At 37.8% G+C, this 22,254-nt stretch overlaps 1 protein-coding gene across 8 annotated transcripts; it reads left to right on the top strand.

The window, feature by feature from the left end:
- The first annotated feature begins 219 nt into the window (after positions 1-219).
- On the top strand, positions 220-22,053 carry TIAL1 (TIA1 cytotoxic granule associated RNA binding protein like 1). 8 transcript variants are annotated; one of them, XM_049646550.1, is made up of 13 exons: positions 220-392; positions 464-1,118; positions 7,995-8,091; positions 13,060-13,209; positions 13,440-13,494; positions 13,648-13,735; positions 15,630-15,705; positions 16,871-16,979; positions 17,293-17,388; positions 17,489-17,573; positions 17,806-17,929; positions 18,272-18,411; positions 19,241-22,053. In XM_049646550.1, exons 2-13 carry the CDS (start codon positions 1,087-1,089, stop codon positions 19,365-19,367), a joined length of 1,179 nt encoding a protein of 392 aa, XP_049502507.1. In that variant the 5' UTR covers positions 220-392; positions 464-1,086; the 3' UTR covers positions 19,368-22,053. The 8 variants fall into 8 exon arrangements, with proteins under 8 accessions (XP_049502507.1, XP_049502504.1, XP_049502508.1 ...); XM_049646552.1 differs by lacking the exon at positions 220-392 and adding an exon at positions 3,868-3,929 and having other exon boundaries at positions 1,100-1,118; XM_049646547.1 differs by having other exon boundaries at positions 220-1,118.
- Positions 22,054-22,254: the final 201 nt, after the last annotated feature.

The raw sequence follows: 22,254 nt of genomic DNA, 5'->3' as shown, positions 1-22,254 counted from the left end.
CTACCTAGGCTAGGAATACCTATTTGCGGGAAAACATGCCGAAAAGACACGACCGGACCACGGGAAGCCCGAGGGGACCCAGCGAGCGCGGCTCCCAGCTCAGCTCGGACCCGAGGTCCACCCCGGCCCCTCCAGCCCGTCGCGCGGGTCGGCGGTTGATGTCCACCGATCGGCTGTTTTGATGAGTAGAGCACGGCTAGAAGGGCCTGCCGGCTCACACACCACGCGGAGCCAAAGCACTGCTTCACACGCAGTTGAAGAAACCGCTCTCAGGCTGGACGAAGGCGGAGCAGTCGCGCAAGCTGAGCCAACTGAAGGGCCTTAACATGCTTAGAGCAGTCCTAGGCCAGCCTCCAGCACGAGGCACTCTGGGACTTGTAGTTTGCTTCCCGGTCAGCATTTTTTTCCCATCCCGTTTCCCCGCCTGTCAACGACGCTTTTTATTCTCTCCCTCTCCTTCCAGCACGCCGACTTCCTGGTCGCCGCACGTCTTCACTTACGACTACACTACCCAGAAGTCTCTTCCTCGCGACCCAGGGCGCTGCGGGCGGTGTCCGTCTCCTGTGGACTACAACTCCCAGAAGTCCTCTGGAGAAGTGCTTCCCTCTTTCTCCAGGACCACAATTCCCAGAACCTTCAGCTTCACGGCGGTTCCCTTTTCACTCGATCTGTTTTTGAGCTGGCTGGGCTTCAGCCGGCCAGCAGGCGCACAGCGACGACGTGATTCGTCGGGACTGGGCACAGGGTTTCCTTAGCGGCCCGTTTTTCTCCCCACTCAGTTATCCCATTTACAGGCCGTCGCGGCTGGCCTGAGCGGTGACCTGGCGGGCCGCGCCTGCGCTCTGCCCCGTTTCCTGCCTGGCTGGTGGCGGTGGCCATTTTGTTCATCCTCCTCCTCCTCCTGCTCCTCCTGGTTGGAGCGCAGTGTCCGGAGCGGGCTGGGGGGAGAGAGCCCGAGAGCAGGGTTTGGTGCCTTCTCCTCTGTCCCCAGCCGGTGCCCGGAGCCCCCCTCCCCTTCCTCCCCACCCCCTCCCCTCCCCAGCCCTGCCCTCCCCCTTGTCCCGGGATCGCTCCGTCGCACCCACCATGATGGAAGACGACGGGCAGCCCCGGACTCTGTGAGTACCCGAGATGGGGGTTGCCAGACGCCGAGAGGCCCGAGCACCGCGGGAGACGCTGAGGGAGGGAGCAAGAGAGCCGGGCCGAAGCTGGGATTCGCGGCGGCTCCTGGGGTGGATTCCGGGGTGGCGCGGACGCGAAGTGCATTCTTCCTCTGTCCCCTTTTCCTTGGGAAGGAAGTCCTCCCTTCCCCCAAACAGTCGCTTCCTGGGGTCTGGGGTTTGTTTCGACCTTTTTCTCTCGCGCCCTTCTTTGCACGCGCTTCCTAGGCCGGGTTTCTGCACGGCAGGGGCTGTCAGGCCAGGGAGGGCTCCTGGTCCCCCTCTGCTGTGGGGGCCCTGGACTGGGCCGGGAGCTGCCGGTCCCCACGGGGGCAGGGCCTGGGTGGGGGTGGGACCGGGGGTGGGACCGCAGCCTCGTGCCCGGCGGGCCCCGAGGAATTACCACTCTCGCCCTGCACGTCCCCGGCTACATCGCTCCCAGCTCTTCTCCCAAGCTAAGCTCTCCGAGGGAGCTGGACACTCTTCCTCCACTCAAGTCCCTTCTCTTTTTCTGCCCCACGTGCCCCCGCCCACGCTGTCAGAGACACTCGAAAAGCGCCCGCTACTTTTGAAGTGCAAAAGGGATGCCTCTTGCCACCGGAGCATCTTTCCCTTCTTGGAAGTTTACTTTGAGCGCTACCTACGCTACACTGACAACCAGTTGTTAAACTGCTTTTGCTCTTTTGGTGTTGCCTCCTCCTAATCTGTTTTGTGCTTTGAGACCTTCAGAATTGGATAAAATGATGTCTACCCATTATTCGATGTGTGTCTTCTGAGCGCTTTTTCTTCTATCTTGCTGTTGCTTGTTTACCTGAAGCCCGATCTAATGAATGAATTTCATCTTCCAACCGCTTGTTCCAGTTTTCCTTTCTTTCCTAATGAAGAGTGATGACTCAGCATTTGCATTCCTTTCCGGATAGTGTGGCACTCCTTTCTTTTTTCTACATTTTTTAAAAAGTCTGAGTAATTTCTAAATCAGTGTTTCAGTTGGGCACCTTCGGTTTTCCTAGCCTCTGGAAACTCAGCACACCTACCTCCAGTACAAGGAGTCAGATCACTGCTTTGTTTTCTTTTGCCTCTGCCTAGTATTGATATGATCATAGTCCACTTGGCTCTGCTGTCTGTTGGGGAAATTACTTTTTGGGGAATAGATGAAGGTGGATGGGTACTTAGGAAGTCTGACTAGCTTCTCACCTCTTCTACCAAAGTAGAGAAGATAGTAAAGAAGACAGATAATCTGTGTACGATGTTGATACTGGTTTGGGTTTTGTTGTTTCGTTTTTTGGGGGGGGGACCTGAGGGAGGGTGGGCTTGCACTCTTTGTAATCTTATTTTTCTAATGTCTCACCAAAGTATTTGCCATCCTGTTTTGAGAGTTCACAGCCAACTTTAGCCCATCGAATGCTTCAGTGAAAAGCCTGCTTAGGAGAATTTTTATATTTATGTTTTGTGCTGTCTCCCATTTCCAACCTTTTTTTCCCAGAAAAGAGAGAATTGGGACAATTTGAAATTTGCCCTTTAAAATCTGTTGAAGCCAAGGCTGGATATTTAGCCATGTGTGCTTTGATGGAAGCATCTGGGAAAGCTGGATTTAGTGCCCAGCCAGCATGTATTTAACAAAGATACAAGTTACATTGAATCTAAACATCTGAAATGTCATCACTGCATCATAATAGCTACTGAATAATTGGTAAATTCTCATAGCACATTTCTCATTAACTGTATCTATATGTTCCTTGTGAAGAGGAATTCCTGATTTTGTCAGGCTAAATAATATGCCATTTCACTACCTTTAATTCCCATAACTATCTCTGCATTTGCCTTTTCGTCTCCCTCAGACCTTGGACCCTTCTTCAGTTGACTAACGAGCTAACTTTGTCACTTATTTTTTACCTCTACTTTCTCCAATATCCTCTTGTTTCTCTGAAACACACTTAAGTCATCTTTGTTTACAGTTGTCTAAGAATATGTGACATGTGTACATGTGAGTAAAGAAACCTCTTGAGCTTAGTTGTACTTGTATGCTAGTACATGTTTACTGTTCTGTCTTCCTTTTTCCTTCTCCCACTCTTCTCTATGGGAAGGGTTTTTTTTTTAGACAAGGACTGCTACATCTTCCTAGGTCTTACCCCTGCAGCACTTAGTTCACTGCCCGGAACACAAGAGGTACTCAAATATTTTACAATGATTATACTTCTTTTCATTAAATTAGTATTAAGTTTGTTTTTTTTAAGTCCTGAGGGATGTAAAATTGTGAGCAGACATGACTGTCATACATGGTGTGGTCTGTTGATTTTTATATCTTTTTTTAAAACCTTTTTTTTAAAACCTATGTTAAAAAAAAACCTTCATATGTAGAATTTTGAGATAAAAGCAAAGGTTTCGGAATTGGGATTTTTTTTATCAGATTTTAATAAAAATAATGCATATTATTTTTTCCTAAGTGTTCATTTTACATAATTCCCCTCAAAGTGTTTTAGGTGTACGTAACATGACGGAAACTTTGAACGTGACTTTTAGAGGTTGACATCTAGTAGGATTTCTTTTTGTTTATTTATGGAGATCCTTCTTTTATTTTACATTGTGATCTGTGGGTTAGGTTTTCAAGTGGCTAGTATGTTTTAAAAGAATGTACTCTTAACAAAACTTATCTTAAACTGTTTCCTTAAAATGCCTGTGTGTTACTAGTGAGGTTTTTTTCCTGCAGACACACACAAGCTAAGACATATGGTTCTATCATCAGAAAACAATATGGTGTTTATAGCCTAGGTAGGTCTTTAAATATTCATTACCTACAGTATTACTAATTTATTTGATGGTATTTAAAGTGGTATAGAATTGCTTTGATGATGTTCAGCCTAAAGTTTATTTATCCTTTAAAGGTCTGTTTTCTGATGTTCTTTGTTCTTATTTGACATTTATCTTGGGGTTATATGTATGGGATAACTTGTGATCTAAAAAAACAAATGAGATCATGCTGTGTAATCTGGTGTTGGACCCACGTTTCAGGCTTGTGTTGTGGGTAGCTTTTGAGTGCAGTGATTTCATCCATGGTATATCTGAATATATAATACAACATTAAATTATAATGGTGTTCTATTATAGTTTAATTAACTTCCTTCATTTATCTGATGCACCAAAATGAGTCGGAATTGTGGATCTGGGATTACACAGTGTTATGCAATGCCATCCTTTAAGGCTGTTCTTTCTTTTTGTTAGAGGCTGTCAAAAAAGGAGGAAATAGAGCAGTGATTTAGAGTATAATCTGCACATCTGAGGGCAATAGCAGAAGAAACTATTAGATCCTGTTATAAATTTGACTAGCTATACAATGGATTTGGCTATATTGTGACTGTAATTAAGCACTTTGTTCGACTTAATCATATTCTCTGTCTCTTTAAAATGTGTGTGTATGTGTGCTGCTATCCCTTATATAGTGGTCAGTTCACTTGGACAACCCCCCACCCTCCCTGCCCCGGACCTTTCCTCCCCTGTGCCTCTTCCTCAAATGCAATACTGACAAATTGATCCGTTCTTTAGAGGCCCATTGAAGGATATTGTTATAAAATCTTCTCATATAGGAACTTGCCAAGAACAAAAGCAAAAATGTTACTTTCGTGGAAATTTACCCATAGGTAGCCTGTGTAAAAGTGCATGTAATTAATTTCAACCTTGGTAACTCTTCAGAGTGAGAACATGTTCAGTGTTGAAGAAGTTTGATTAGTCTTCTGAAAAGGCATGATCTTAACTTAAAATTCTGCCCAGTTGGACATAGGAAGTAGTTTGGCAATGTGAACTTTTGCCTGCAGTGAAACTGCCAAGTCTCTGGTCTCAAATTGGATTTTAACCCTTATGTTAGGGATAAAAGCATCATTTTCCATTTTTAGTGCTTTAGTGCCTACAGTTCCTGTTCATAGAAGACAAAATAGATCTAAGGTATGCCTTTTTTTTTTCTTGAGTAAAAAATTGTTTTGGAATTTTCTAAGTGTTTACTCTTTGTATTGACCTCAATACAAGAATTTGAGCCGTTTGTCTTTTTCTGTTATTTTGTAAGTTCTTCAAGTAAAAATTATGTATGTATTTAAACACTTGGAACTTTAGAATACACTGACTACTTCTTAACCAGAACAGAAAGAAAATGAAGTGTAGAAACTATAATTTAGAAAGAGAAAAGATACCATTTCAGTGTATTGCCAAGAGATGATTTTCTTTCCAGGTCAGGTGTTGAACATCTGTCTTAAGTATTTTTGTTAGTATTTATTTTGGGAAAAATTTTACGATAATGCAAGGTACTTAAGCTGTGTACTACAGTATTTTAAAAGCTATAGGAAGTTTCCCTATTGAGTATTAGGAAGGATGAAGGCATCTGCAAATGAATGAGTTATAGAACTCGAGTAAAGGAGAAGGCAGTCTGAGATTTGGGTGAAATTTAGGTGAAATTATGTGATGAATTACATCCTTTTTATCCTGGTAAACTAAGGTGTTCTATGTGTTGTCATGGAAGTCCTTTTTTATATTAGTGTTTGGAATTTAGTTTGCTGCTTTACCACTGAACTTTTAGTGGAGATATTTAAAAAGTAGGAAACCTGAACACTGAATTACTGTATTTCATGACATTCTAAACTTAGATTACCATTTTGCTCTTTGGCATCAGTGCTTGAAATGTAAATTGCTGTATCTAAATGTGCCCCTAGAATTCTTCAAAATGTATAACTCACTCGAAAGATGTTGATGTGGAATAAAAATCCTATTAAGCAGTAACAGCTTTAATTGTGACTGTTAGGTGTGGAAGGTAATTAATGCCCATGCAGTTTTTTCTTAACAAATCAATGTATAAACAGTAACGCAAATTTAAAACCGTTTAAGTTATTTAAATTTTATTATATTAAAATGGTGATTCTGTTAACTTCGTTATTAGTGTCAGTATGTGAAAATCAGTTTTATCCTTTCCTCTTGTATTCTCTTAGAAACGAACTAGCTAGCACTTTAGGTTAAATGAATATAACATTTAGGAGACCACGGTCACTTGTTCATTTTCTTTATAGATAGTTCTACCTTGTACAAAAAGAAATTATTCCCTGGATACAGGCTCACAAACCCCTATGAGTTAAAAATGAATAGGCAGTTGTCTGACGAGCTTATAATCGTATAACCTTTTGCTACTGCTGGAAAAAGTATGTCACTCCATGGCCTACCGATAGGTGTGCTCTACTTTAATTATAAGAAAAAGATGGCATAGTAGACCTAAACCAGTTTGTCCCTGGTTTAATTTTCTGCTTAAGTAACATTGGACTTGTGTTTCAGTTTTAGAGCATGTAAGTACCCACTGCAATGAAAATTCTTAGCTGAACTCATTGAATTGCTACTCATTATTATTATTTTTTTTTAATGTTATTTATTTTGAGAGGGAGAGAGAGAGGAGGGAAGGGGCAGAGAGAGAAAGAGAGAGAATCCCAAGCAGGCTCCTTGCTGTCAGCACAGAGCCCAACACAGGCTCGAACCCATGAACTGTGAGATCATGACCTGAGCTGAAATCAAAAGTCGGACACTTAACTGACTGAGCTACCTCGGCCGGCGCTCTTGCTATTCATTCTTAATCAGATAATTTTTTTACACTTTAAATTTCTCAGTTTATTTTTCCTTTTCAAAATGTTCCAGCTTAAAGCAGTTATGTATTTAATATGGTAACCATAGATGCAAGGCTTATTTTGGTCTCAGTACTCAGTTTCCAGATGTTATATGTTATTGTTAGGAAAATAAAACTTATGTCTTTTTAATTTCCAGGAGAAACTATGTTAAATTTTATAAGTATTGTTGGGTTTATGAGATTGTTCATAACAGATGTGAGTTTTAGGAATTATACACCAAGTACCAGAAACACTTACAAGTTTGGCAGTTTATTAAGCTAAATTAATATAAATCCATGGGACAAGAGAAACCCGGTGGTCATTTCTGGGTGGTGGTGGTCCTTTCTTTTGAGTTTATCTGTATTCAGAATTTCTTATAAAAAATACATACATTCAATTTGTAATTTTAACAAATAATCCCAAGTTTTTAAATAGTATAAGTTTACCTAGATTTGTCTTAATTTTCTCCAAACTTCTGAAGAAATCTTATATTTGCTTTGTTATCTATATAAAGATGTATTTTATTGCTTCTGATGTATTTTAGATTAGGAAATTTTACGATTTTGCCCAGCTTTCCTACAATAAAACAGTGAAGACATATCAATAAGTCTTTATTTAGCAAGACAGAACAAAGCCCTCCAATCTCTGTTTTGCTCTAACCTTTATTCTGTTCTTTGTTTGTGTAATTGCTTTAGTTGGGGTTCTAAGATAAACTCACCTTAAGTTTCATATCTCTTTACGATCAGGTGTTTTAATCAATCAGTATTTTTGGTATTTTGTGTGTGTGTGAAAGAGAGAGACAGACACACACACACACACACACATTTTGAACTGTGTTTTACATCCAGAAATTGTAGTTATTTTGAGACTGGTTTAAATTTTTATTATTTTTCTTCTAACAAATAAAATGAGAAAATGATACATAGGTTACAGAATAATAGGCTTTTGGGGTATGCAAAGTAACACTGGTTTCTTTTTTATAAACGTGTGAAGTGGTGCTTTACTGGCCTAATTTAGTGCCTGAGAACAATTGCTGCTTTCCTAAATAAGGGTTAGTCTTAACTTTCATAGGATCAGGCTTAATTGGAAAAATGTTATTGAAGGCAGGAAGTTACAATGAAATAAAAGGTGTTGAGTTAAATGATAATGCATTAGAGCCAGAGCTGAAAGGAAATTGCTGATAATGTACTCTTTTCTTCTTGAACAGATACGTAGGTAACCTCTCCAGAGATGTGACAGAAGTCCTTATACTTCAGTTATTCAGTCAGATTGGACCCTGTAAAAGCTGTAAAATGATAACAGAGGTAAGATCTTCCCAGTTCCATGTGCTGACAGCATGATGTTTACCGTTTTGAAATACATGAGTTGATTAGTATCATTTAAAAATACCGTTTTAAGCCTCACTTATTCTGATGGAGAGGGTCACGTTTGTTGTGTTGACTTATTACTTTGACTTGGCTGACAGACTAGGTTTAGAAAGGAGTTTTATTTGAGAGGACAAAGTTTGTGTGCTGTTCCTCTCACATGGTCATTCTTCAGGATATAGTTGTCATCAAGTGATTCCGCTTGTAAAAGTTGTTAGAGCTTATCTCAGAGTGTTGAAAAACTAGGTGACATTGCATACGCTTCCGGTAGGAATGTTACGGATTCAGAAAACACACACGTAAAGGTTAGGAACCGGTGTATGTGGGAGCACATTAGCCCCTCGCGTGTATGCTGCGGCACCACGCATCTTGAGCATCTTTAATAAATACTAATAACTGAGTAGCTTTACCCAGATTGGAATTAAACTGTTAGGGCAAGAATTCTTTCCCTTTTTGCAAAGAAAACTTTCTTTTCATACTTTCCTGGTTAAGACTGTGTAGCAGTGCCCAAAGATTTGTGTTTCAGTTCGTTCTTGTCTTCCTTTTTGTTATTCACCCACACACTTTTTAGACTGTGTACTACGTACCAGCCATTCTGGTAAGTGCTAGGGATACAGTGATGAATGAGACAGTTCTTAGCCCCGTAGAATCTTACCACCTAATGAGGGAGACAGGGGAGTTAACAGGCACTAATGACAGAGGATGATAAATGCTGTGGAAGTAGGCAGCTTCAAGTGCTGTGGGAGCACCGAGGTCCGGTAAGGTCTGGGGTGAGGGGAGGCTTTCTGGGAGGAGTCCATGTCCGGGCTGAAACTGAAGGATAGCAGAGGAAGGGATTCTGGGTGAGAGAAGAACATCGATCCAGCCTGGTGGACAGAGGGAACAGGAGTACTTTGATAGGAAGTGGGAAGGTAGAAACCCTAGCATGGCTGGCCTTCCAAAGGAGATTGGTCAGAAAAAATGCCAGGAGATGAGGCAGGAGTGTTCGGCAGGGGCCAGAAGCTGTGCCCAGGAGTTCGTGTATGCCCTGCAAGGGGAACTCTGAAAAACCAGTAAAGCAAATTGGCCTTTTGGTCTTCTTTCTTAACTAATAATAATCATCATTCTGTTCTGGTATCTCTTCTTTACTTCTTGTGTTTGATTATTTATTCCTTCATTCATTCATCCTTTTATTCATCAAAAATTTACTTTGTGCTGGGGATACAGTGGAGAGCCAGATAAAGGCGACTCCCATGAGTTCATATACATTGAGAATATTCACAAAGCAAGTAAACAAGATAGTTGCATTTAGGGATAAAAGCTATGAAGAGAATAAAACAGGTCTGTATGGGGATTGGAGGTTTGGTGCTAATATAGGGTAGGTGGTAAGGGAAGAGGTCACGTCTTTGATCTGAGATGAGAATAACGAGATGGTGCCATCTATGTTAAGAGCCGGAGGCAGAAGGAATGGCAGATACAAAGGCGTTGAGCTGGTAATGAGCTTGGTGAGTTCATGGAACCAAAGACCAGGATGGCTGGAGCCTGGGGAGTGGAGGGAAGTGGTGGTAAATGAGAGTAAAGAGGCAGGCAGGCAGCGTTTGGAGCCACCTGGGGCATTCCAGGCCGTGGCACACAGTTTGGATTTTATTCTGATTATGGTGGAGTCTTAAGAAGGGTAAGGAGTTACTCCGATTTGCATTTTTTTTAGTGTTTGTTTATTTTTGAAAGAGAGAGAGCATGAGGGTAGGAGAGGCAGAGAGAGAGGGAGACACAGAATTCGAAGCAGGCTTCAGGCTCAGCTGTCAGCGCAGAGCCTAATGCAAGGCGTGAACCCACGAACCACAAGATAACACCTGAAGTCGGATGCTTAACCGAGTGAGCCACCCAGGGACCCCCTGATTTGCATTTTTAAAATTATTTGGAGAATGACTGTTGTGGAGAATGGATTGTAGGGGACAGGAATGGAAGGAGGGAAACCAGCTGGGTTTATTTCTCTCACCTAGGTAAGAGATGATGGGGGCTTGTCTGTAAAGTGGTAGGTGTAGAAATAGAAATAGGTAGGTTTGGAATATAACTGGAGGTGGAATCAATAGGACTGGATTGGTGGCAGGGACATATGGGGAAGGAAGACAAGAAAGACACTAAGATTCTTGTTTGCAGTTGTGTGGATGGTAATGTTTTCGTTTGCTCAAATGGGCATGGTCAGAGGAGGCACAGGATGGGTGAGGGGAGTGGTGGGAATCAGGAGTTCTGTTTTGGCAGTGTTAAATTGAAGGTGTGCATGTTAGACAAATAAATGGACTTTATATGTAGGTAGTTGGAGAAACTGAAAGAGCAGTGCTGATGATACGAGCTTGCAGTGGTATTTGAACCTGTGGGACCAGATGAGATCTGGTTGCTGGATCTGCAGAGAGTACTTGCTGATAGAGAAGAGTCGGGTGGCTCAGGTCCAAGTGCTTGGAGCATCTCCGCATTTAGGGTGATGTTCAGAGTTTGAGTGAAGGGGGAAAACTACCTTCTGAAAGATCCTCCAAGTGAGAAAACCAGAAAACCAAGAGGCTATGTGGAACCTAAACTAGAATATTTAAGGGAGAAAGAGTCGTTAGCTGTTTTGAGTTCTGCTTGAAAGTCAAGATGAGGACAGAAAAAGGATCATAGAGGTGGCAGAAGGGTCGCTGGTGGGCTCAGCACAAAGGTTCATTGGCCTGGTTGGGTAGGAAGCTGACTGGAGTGGGTTCAGGAGAGAATGGGGTATGAGAAAGTGGAAAGAGTCACTAGCAGATTTTGGAGAAACATTTGATAAATATTTAATAGTACCCTTTTTAAACTGTGTGCACAATCAGCCATTTGAGGGGAGAGGGATTTGAAATGGCTTTTTATAATTCATCCATATTCTACTACTCCTACATTCAGACTTGTAGATAGTTGTAAAGTCTCATTATTTCTCTGTCTTGACATTTATGTCATCCAACAAAAATTGGTGACAATACTAATTAAGGTAAGGACATAGTTGATTTTTTTAGAGTATCCCTTGGTGGCATAGGTGGGAAGTTTCCAAAGAGCATGAATTGTACTACTGACTATGTAGGCGTTTATTTTTCTTTTCGTAGATTCCATTTTAGTATGTGAAAAATCCTTTTCCTTTAGTTTTATGGTCTTTTACTTTAGATAGTGTTTATCTTAGATTCTAGGTTTCTCCATATACTGTAATGTAATGTTAGTGATTCTAAGGCTAAAAAATTTTAACATCTCTGACAGTTGGGTTGTGACAGATCAGTGGTATCTTAGATGAAAGGCAGTGTGGTGGGGGTGTGTGTGTGTGTGTGTGTGTGTGTGTGTGTGTGTACACATGCATAGTTCATACATTGAATGGGGTTGGCCTGCTACTAGGTAGATAAGCTTGAAGTCAGTCTGCAGAAGTAGGCTAATTTACTAAAGCCTTATGTTGTTATGGATCTACCATTGGACCCCTGTACGTTTTGCTACAATTACCAGTGTTTTCTTTAAAGACCATCAGGGCAGAAGAGATGGGAGTAAAATGAAAAATTGAATAGCATAGTTTTAGCTTGCTGTTTACCTTTAAATCATTTCTACAAGTGAATGTTACCAGTAAATGTTAACTCTTTTATAAGAGGAATTTAAATGCATGTTTTTCTTTGGAATCTTTTCCCCATTTCCTTTCTGTACCTCTTAAGAACGGAGTTCACATGGCTACGACAATAGGATTTTGTATGAGAGCCCATAGTTTTCTTGTCAGTATTAATGATCACACTTTTTTTCCCTCAAGGAAATGCCTTCTGGTTGCTTCGCCACTATTGTTTTAGACGTCTTATTTTGGATTTTTCTTCTAAAACTTTCCTGGAATGAAAAACAGTGGTTGTTGAAAAGATCTTTATTTTATCTGGTATTTTGTACCCCTTGTAAGTGCAACTAGAATTCCATGTTTTAAATAGTATTAATTTTTTAGGACATTTTACATTGAACAGTGATGAATGCTTTAGCCTTATGCAGAAATGTGTTTGTACGGTTTTGCGGCTCTTCAGTGTAGGTTGCAGTTTTATAAAATTCATTTCCATTTTGGCTGTTAGATTATAAAGTTGCTATAACTTAGGTAATACTTTCTCATTGTCTTTATAAATGTCTATTTGCCAACTACTTTCAAGCATAATGTTGTAGAACATATTTAATAAAGATTTCTTATTTTCTGTGATTAAAAATTGTAGCTTTGTCTTGGCATATCTTATTAAGACATACTTTCAGAAATTCTTTTCTTGATTACTAGTATATTTTTCTGGTCTTTGAAGACTAAATAGAGTCTCCTGTTCGTTAGGATATTTTGAAAGATGGGGAGTTCATTTCAATAGCTGGTTATAAATGTGAAATTTTTCCATTTTTATTCTCATTCCTTATCCAGAAAAGAAATACATAATCTCATCTCCTCGTGTGTAGTACTACAAATCCTAGTTTCAATCAGGAATAAAGTTTGTAAAGTTGGTTCATTTATATATATGTATATATATATATATATATATATATATTTTTTTTTTTTTGGCATGGATATAGTTTAGGAAGGATTATGATACATAAATAGAATTCATCCTTTTGGGAATAATGTTGGGAGAGAGAAGAGCAGTGGTAAGGAGTGGTCCTTATCTCAGATCTAAACTTAAGGTTTTGTTTGGTCTAATATAAACTTCTGTTTTATATTTAACGTATTTCACCAGCATTCTGTATTTTGATTTAACAGAGATAGTCCTGATTCTATAGCGCTCAGTTGGTTCTGTTTGCGTACAACAGTATTCTGAGGTGCAAAGTCAGGTGTAGCTATAAATCTTATTTTTATAAGTGTTAGGCTTTCATAAGCTGATGCAATCTCACCTTGTACATTCCTAGCTGTCAGTAATGTTTTTTCCTGGATTTTCTTCTCAGCAACCCGATAGCAGAAGGGTCAACTCTTCTGTTGGATTTTCTGTTTTGCAGCATACAAGCAATGACCCATATTGCTTTGTGGAATTTTATGAACACAGAGATGCAGCTGCTGCATTAGCTGCTATGAATGGGAGAAAAATTTTGGGAAAGGTAAGATAACAGAATGATGGCACCTCACAAGTGTGTATATTTGCATGGCGAATTAGCTTGTATTCTTTTTTAGCGAGTTTTTAAACAAATATTCAGCTGTGCTGAGTGATGGTTTTGCTTTATTCAGCCTAGTGTTTTTACAAAAATTATCAGTGATTTAATAAGTGGTAAGTGTTAGAATTCATAATGACGTGCCTAATAATTGTATTAAATATAATCTTTATTTTTAGGAGGTCAAAGTAAACTGGGCAACAACACCAAGTAGCCAGAAAAAAGATACTTCCAGTAAGTACTTCTGCTGCATTTCACTGTGGAAGAGTTCTCAAATTATCCCGGCAGCGCTACCAGCTTAAATAGGGTTTCTCTTCCCTTAGTGTTACCTGAAAAAGGCTTAGGAGCTGACTTTAAGTATTTGATTACCAAATGCTTTGATTTCAGATCACTTCCACGTGTTTGTTGGGGATTTGAGTCCAGAAATTACAACAGAAGATATCAAATCAGCATTTGCCCCCTTTGGTAAAATATCGTAAGTATCACAATCAATACTATATTCAGTAGTGATAAGCACAATTGTATATGATTAACTTGTACCGGAACTAAGATTTTCTTTCCCTAGTTAGTGTGATTTTTTTTGTTTGTTGGTTGATTTGTTTTGTTTTTTTGATTAGTAGATGTTGTTGAAAATGTTAATGTCATTTCAGTGTTTTGGGGTCTTGTTTTCATCTAATCCTGTGTATAATATGTTAAAAATTTTTAAGTGATTCTGTTTGTTATCTTTGAAGCAGATGTTTGGGTGGTAAAGCCTATTATAAAGTCCAACTTTCTGTCAAATGTTTTTAAAGTTTGGTGGTTAACCAAAAGTGAATGTGATGTATGCTGTGTATTAAATTTTTATAGAAGGAATTATAAATTGGGAAAAGTAGGTAAATCCTTGGGTATATTGTGGTTGAATTGGAAATGTACATGTTTAATTATAATGATAAATGTGTTTTAATATTTTAACTCAAAAGTAGTACTGTTACAATATTAAAATGTTTCATTGTCTGAGCCATAAATGTGGGATTAATTAGTAGATGTTTCTTTGTTAGTGGTATTTGATTCTGCTAGTTAGGGCCCAAATGTGGTTTGATTTTTAGCAAAGTTAATGCTCAAATTTCACTATGTGTTACATGATCAAATATATTGGAAAATTAAAAGTGGTTTTATAAGTTTTATAAAATGTTTATCACAATTTATCTTTCTGATTAAAATTCGTGTAATGTTTATGTACTTCCTGTAGATTTAAATTAAACGTTGTAGTACTACTTTACAGGAATGTGTTTCAACTCAGAACAACAATACTTTTCTGTATACAATTTGTTGTTCTATAGATTTATTTGAAAGAAAGATTTAATTCTTAATTTTCTATTTTGATATTTGCTTTGCTTTTTAATCTTTAAATGTGGTAAGTAGTACTGTTTTAAAAATCAATATAAAAAATAATACAGGTTGCTGTTTTTCAATCTTTATTTATACCTGAGACCTGCAGTTTTTCTAAAGTCCAAGTCACAATTAAAAGTAATAGCATTCTGGTTATTTTGCAGAATTGCTCATAAGAATGGACAGGATCTTGAAGGCTAACTGCAAGGAACTGTGCACACTGGAACTCAGTTGTAGATTTTTTTCTCATTTCTATTTATTCTTATTATACATTATTTATATATACATATTTTAGTATTTACATTTTAACATTCTATATTCAGTGGAGTTCTATATTTCCAATCATTTTAACTTACTCACTAAAATTTCTGTGTAAATTTGTTGTTTTCGTACTGGTGTGCTTAGCATTGTTGTTAGTTTTTTATTCTCCTTTCTTAAATTTCTGAAAATGTCAATTTTTCAAAATTTACAGCTGCCCAAACTCCAAAATGATGATAGAGAATTGACCAAGAAAAATAAAGAAATCTGTTAACAGGCCATGTATGCCTTTTTAATTCCTATTTTTACCTCTTTTTCAATTTTTTAATATTTCATATATTTTGTATCACTAGGCAGAAGACATTTAACTATTTAGAGATTGCATGGTAAAGTAGTTAGCATTGTTACAGTAATTTATAGAGCCAGTAAACCTTAGAGGACACTAGCCAATAGAATATTAGAAAAGGAAACTATTGTTCCTATTAATCTTCAAATTTGAGCATTTAGTTTAGAAAGTGCAGGCTATTTGATTAGGTTGCATGTTTATTACATGTTTTTGTCTTACTGCTTTTTTCTAACAGGTAAAGAAGCGTTAGGGAGAGTTCAGGAATGGCAGTAGTTAATTAGGGCTAACTGGAATTTTATTTAAAAAAATGCTCACAATACAGTGTGTGTGGTTCCTTTTAGTTTTTATTTTGAGGATGACTCTTACTTCCCTCATTTAGCTGTGCTTCTTTTCACAGGGATGCCCGAGTAGTTAAAGACATGGCAACTGGAAAATCCAAAGGCTATGGTTTTGTATCTTTTTATAACAAACTGGTATGTTTTTCAACTTAATGTAAATTTAATAAAAAATTTAGTCGTTAATTATTCTGAATCTTGAATATTTTTAGATGTTGACTGCCATAGGTTTTTTTGGTGTAATTTTGTATGTTTTAGTAGTAGAGAATAATTTTTTCTTGGAAATAAATACTGGAAAAAGATAGACTGATTTTAAGGAAGAGTATTACTGCAGTTGCATTTATGCATTGGTAAAGGTAGGACGTGTTGGAAGTCAGGCTCAAGACTAGGACATACGAGCTCATCTCAGAATTTGGAGGGAAGTTAAATTATATTTAGTCTGAACCATGAAAATCTTCATTTTAACTTTTAAATTATTCATCCTTTTGTAGCTAGGATATTAATGACTATAGCAGATTATGGAAAAGAAAACTAAATTCTTTAAGAAAGAGTTACCAAAATATCTAAGCATTTGCACTGAGTGTAAGATCAAATAATAAAGCAGGCTTTGGTATTAACATTTTAGACGTTTCAGCAACTTAAATTACCTACGTTTTATCAAAGTGGCTGAAGCAGCAAGACAGAGAATAGGAGTTGCATTCTTTCTTTGCTTAGATTCATATTCACATTAGTTGTGATAATTAAACTCAGCTTTATTGGCAGCATTCTGAATCATAATGCAGAAATCTTCTGTTTGAAGATGAGTTTTCAGGCTTGTGTCACAGCCATAATCTGTTGCTACTAGAATGTAGATTTTTTGGGGGTAGGTAATTTAGACCATAGTATTAGAGTTTCTGTATATTCTTCGGTAAAAGTTACATTTCAGATCAACCACTAAATTAAGATATTTGTGAACAGCTCTGTGTTGTGGGATTCCTGCTTTCTCCTGTTTTGGTAGTCCGTGCGATTATGATTTTTCCTCATGTATTTGAATTACGATGCTTCAGTTATGCTCCCTTAATGCTTAAAAATGCTGTAATTTGAAAGCTGTGAATAAAGATAGTTTTTATGTATTCACCCAAGTTCAGATCATTGTTTTGTGATATTAGTTCAGGTTTGTATACTTAGGGTGCTTAGCGAATTCATTTACTGAAAAGATTTATTGGATCCAGCAGTGCCAGCATTTTATTTCATCTTACTGAGTCTTATATACCACAGTTTTCTGTGTCTGTAATTACTCTTTCTTTCTGTTCTTTCTCTGTAGGATGCAGAAAATGCAATTGTGCATATGGGAGGTCAGTGGTTGGGTGGTCGTCAGATCAGAACCAACTGGGCCACACGTAAACCACCTGCACCTAAAAGTACACAAGAAAGTAAGATTTGTCTACTATGTATGTTAAGATTACGGATATGTCACAAAATCATGAATTAGCGTGGTCTTAATTTCTTAAAATTTAAATTAGTACTGTAAGCCTCTTTTCATCTTGAATTTAATTTTCTGATAGTGACTGGGCTTTGGTAATTAGTATATTTGGAGCAGTGAACCAGCTGATTTTATAGATCAAATCATAGTGTCAAGAAAAAAAATTGTATTTTCTCACCCAGTGAGGCGTATCTTAACAGTATGTCGTAATCCGTTTTATACTCCATGTACAATCAACATTTTTGTTTCCTTTCTGCATATAGATAACACTAAGCAGTTGAGATTTGAAGATGTAGTAAACCAGTCAAGTCCAAAAAATTGTACTGTGTACTGTGGGGGAATTGCCTCTGGGTTAACAGGTACAGTGTGTGATTGTCGCCTCCCCTTCTCTGCGGGGCTGCATCGTCGTACCGGGGTCCTGAGCCTTAAGTATTTTATTTGTGTGTTTTTGTTTCTCAGATCAGCTTATGAGACAGACTTTTTCGCCATTTGGACAAATTATGGAAATAAGAGTTTTTCCAGAGAAAGGCTATTCGTTTGTCAGGTAAAATCCTACCTACAGGGTACTCCTGTTTGACCCGTTCCTTTCAGTTACATGCTTTGATCCCCTCAGGCGTCAGTGTTTGTTACTTTAGTACTTCTTTGCAATGTAGAACTTATTTCAAGTTCTGTCTACACCAAGTGTTGACAGATAGGAACTAATGACTTTCTATTATTTACTGTGTTAAATAAGTTCTTTTAAAAAAAGACAAAAACCTCATATCCTCCTCTTTTAGATTTTCAACCCATGAAAGTGCGGCCCATGCCATTGTTTCGGTGAATGGCACTACTATTGAAGGACATGTTGTTAAATGCTATTGGGGTAAAGAATCTCCTGATATGACTAAAAACTTCCAACAGGTAATTCGATTTTTCACAGCACTTTTTAAGGTTTCCGTCTTACATATCTACATAAAAGCTTTAGAAACTCTGTAAAATAAACAAACAGAAAATAAAAGCCTATAGCTGCTTTCAGTTGATTTTATTAATGCTTTTTCAAAAGTGATTATTTTGCGGTATTAACTGAATCTTAATACTTTCTTTCCACAGGTGTCACCACCCCAATAAACTTAGACAATGATAAATAACAGAGTCCTATTCACATAAGGGTGCTTACTTAGTTTTTCTCTTCCTTGTCTCCCACTTTCTTCAAATCCTGTGTTTCTTACTTAGCCCCTGAAACAGTGCTCTGCTTTTTCCTAGGTCGACTATAGCCAGTGGGGCCAGTGGAGCCAGGTTTATGGAAACCCACAGCAGTACGGACAGTATATGGCAAATGGGTGGCAAGTCCCGCCTTACGGAGTATACGGGCAACCATGGAACCAGCAAGGATTCGGAGTAGAGTGAGTAGTTGGGTTTTTCCAGTGTAGAAACAGATCTGGTTTTGACAAAAGAGATAAAAAGTGTCTTTTTCTAGGGAGAATCTATTTAAAGTAAATTCATCAGACTGTTTGACATTATAAGCCTTATAGAAACCTTACCAGTAGTGATTATGGTGCTAAACATTTGCTTTTTATTATGTAGGTGAAAGGGAAGGTTGGGGTAACATTTGGTGTGTCCTATCATCTCTATCAGCAGTTGGTAGAACTTCACTGACGTTTCTAATCTATTTTATCTCCTTGTTAATTTTTGCGTGGAAAAGGTCTTTGCCTAGATGTGTTCAGAAATTTAATGATTTATGTCTGTTGGCTTGTGTGAGAAGTCTTAAGAGGTTTATGTGATACAAAGTAGCTTCCTTTTTGTCCCCTGTTTGTTCATAGAGTAGGTCGGTCCTTTGCACCTTTTCCCAGGCCAGCCCAGATCTTTTTTTGACTCGTTCCTTCTTCTCTTTCCAACATGAACTTGTGTTTTTTAAATTTCTTAAATTGATGTCCCATGTTTGCAATACAGGATAGGTAGATGATCTGTCAGTTTATAAATACCAGTTTTGAGATATTCTTCAGAGAAGTTACTGTGTTAAGTTGTGATTATCTTAACAAAAGTTTAAGACTAATCCTGGGATATGTATTCTATATACGTGGATGCGTATCACTTTTTCTTTGCTCTTTGTTGTAGGTGTGTTGATTTCCTGTTGTCTGTTCTGTGATTAGGCTCTGCTTGACTTTTGTATAAATGTATAGATAAGTTTTTCTTTTGTTTGCTCAAGATGTTTTTGTTTTTGTTTCCCCCAAGTCAATCACCTTCTGCTGCTTGGATGGGTGGATTTGGTGCTCAGCCTCCCCAAGGACAAGCTCCTCCCCCTGTAATACCTCCTCCTAACCAAGCTGGATATGGTATGGCAAGTTACCAAACACAGTGAGCTGGGACTCTAAACAAAATTGTAATTCATGATAGCTTCAGTTTCCTGTGACACTCTGAAGACATGAAAGTAGACATCGGAAAATGAAAATATTTATTTTAAAAATTGAAATGTTTGGAACCTTTAGCACAGCTTTGCTTTGGTGAAGGACACATGTCTTCTAGTTCTGCCTTTTTAAGTTTTTGTTCATGATGGATATGAACATGATTTTTCTTTGTGTACAAAAACTAAAATAAAGTCAATAAAGACAATTCTGACTACAAATTTTGATATAATAGGAGAAATGGGTAATACGTTTTGATTCTTAGATACTATTCCATTTTTATCTTGCTGTTCAGTATTTTAACTCACTGTGTTTTTAAAAGAGCAAAAAAAGGGAGGATCGTGAAAAACTGGGAATCACACATAAGTTCATCCTGAACCTTGATACTCCCCTCCCCTCCCTTGAGGTGGACCACATTTGAAGTCAGCAGGAAAAAAGTGTGATATTGGAAGAAATTGCATGATTTTGGAGTCGCTTTGGAGGAAATACTTTATGCCTAAAGAAACCGAAGCCAGACTGATAAAGAAATTTTCAAGCTAAATAAGGAACAGCATTATCTGAGTTACTTGAGCAAATGTTGGTGGTCCACATTTAAGACATATTTTTAAAACTTTAAAAAGTGTTGATTATTAAAATTGTAGTAAATTACATTTCATTTTGGGGGGAAATTCCAAGTATGGTGTTTGTATTAAAATCAGACAGTCATACTTGTGCTTTTACATGAAGTTAAAATGATATACATTGTAAATATTTGAATAACTACAGTGTTTAAAAAGCATGCTTCAACATAGAAGTAGCAGCAATGTAATTATTTGAAGTAACACTTCACACTCTCCACTGCATTGAATGCAATGGATTGATAAGAATGTTTAAGACTGACACTTCCAAGGTTGGCTACTATGTAAAATTAAAATTATACAAATTACTATACAGAAAAGGCCTTAATTTTAATTTCATACAAATCTTTGATCTTTGATGCATTAGTACATTTTAAAATGTCATTGGAAATTAGATTTCTTTTTTTTTTTCTTTTTCTTTTTCTTTACATCACTTGGTATGTAAATACTTTAATTAAAACCTTGTAAACCTATTTCAAGGTTCCTATAAGTTGTATAGTACAAGTGTTTTTAAAAAATCTTGGGGTGTTTTTTAAAACTAGATATATTTTGCCCAAGAATTTTTTTAACAAGATTGCTAAAACATCTTATTTAGACAGTTTGATGTACCAATTTATAATTGGATATTCAGCTTAAGTAGTACACAGAGTTGTGACTTTTATTTTTATTTAACTTGTTTTCCTTGTGGGTCGTGTGCATGGGATGACAAGCCTGAGCAGAGGCTGAGTTGTATGTGTGCAGAGCTTGTAAACGAACCAGTTAGGTAGATATGGAAGACTGAAGTTTGCTTCTGGGGTGTTTTTCAGGCTATGTGGATAAAATCAGCCTCAAAGTTCTATCCCAAGGTAAAATCGTATGTATTTGACTTCTGACAGCTAGAGGGTGCAAATGTTTAGGCAGTGTGTTTGAAATGCTGCTTTGAGGCCTGGGCACCAAGATGAGAAAACCCTTACCAGTTACGTGGTAAGATGCAATTAATACCCACAAATGACTATTTTTTAAACTTTTGAAGTCTTACAACTAGCTTTAAAATAACAATGGTTTTATAAATTGGTGACCACAATACTTTTGGTATTATTTGTCTTCTTCCCCCATTTAGGAGAACAGTCAAATGTATTGAACGTGAATATTTGCAGGGTCTGAAGCTCATCGTTGGGCCAGATTTGTTACGGCACTTTAGTGTTAACCGCAGGAGTCCTGTGACACTCTTCTGTATAAAATCTACCCTTATTATTTGTTTATGGCTAGTGTCCTTGGGGGATGTTACGGAAAAGTTACTTTATATTTTATAAGGAGAACACTCACATTATATCAATTATGCTTCCTAGTTTAAAATTTCTTGAATATATGTGAAACTTGAACAACTGAAGACTTTTTTTTAATATACCAGTATTCTCAGTTCGCCTTTTTTGGTCTGCCAGTAAATTAAATACCTTTTTTGCAATAGCAGCTCCATGTAGCTGCAGTGTTTTCCTGGTTGTATATTCTGATTTAATAAAATTACCCAGACTAGTTATATCGCCATAGTAAACATATTACTGAAGTGTCCTTCGTCTCAATCCAAAAGAGAGAAAGATTTCATGATCAGTTCACTTAATGGAAGTTATTTCATATTAAATGGTTTTTAAAATACAAAGCTACTTATCCAAATGAAACGCACCATTTTAAAACAACTGTCAAGCTAACACAGACTCAAGTCTATTTTATAACAAAGTGAAGTCAGTGCTATCTTGATCAGTTTAAGCCTAAGAATCGTTGCCTTTTCCATGTTCGTTAAAATGCAGAGATTCTTTGGCGTGCAAGAAAATGTTTATTTCTTGATGATTCTGAGATTTATTTTGGTGATGTGTTTCTGACTGCCATCTTCTTTGCTCTAATAAGCTCTCTCCTAGCACTTCCCCCATGCCATTCCCACTTGATTTTTATGTCGCTGGCAGTGAGAGGCTAAAATGACTGGCCAACATAAGCCAAAGCTGTAAACCACAGTTGAAGTAAGTCTTTCAATAAAGACTAGACTCTATGATAAGTGGCTTTTCTTATTGTCGTTTATTACTTAATCATTCCTTCCAGGCTGCCATGAAATAAGCAATTTTGTCTCAAGTTATTAGTAAGGTGTATGGAATACACATATATTCAGGATCTATTTCTGTGTTCCGTATAAGTGTCAAAAGTCCCATTAGCTTTGTTGAATTAAAATTTAATTTCTGGATATGGAGTAATAGAAATT

Source organism: Panthera uncia, chromosome D2 (genome assembly GCF_023721935.1).
Source record: "Panthera uncia isolate 11264 chromosome D2, Puncia_PCG_1.0, whole genome shotgun sequence".
Lineage (NCBI taxonomy): Eukaryota > Metazoa > Chordata > Mammalia > Carnivora > Felidae > Panthera > Panthera uncia.
Note: the sequence above shows the minus strand (reverse complement) of the source record. Positions and strands in the feature narration are given on the sequence as shown.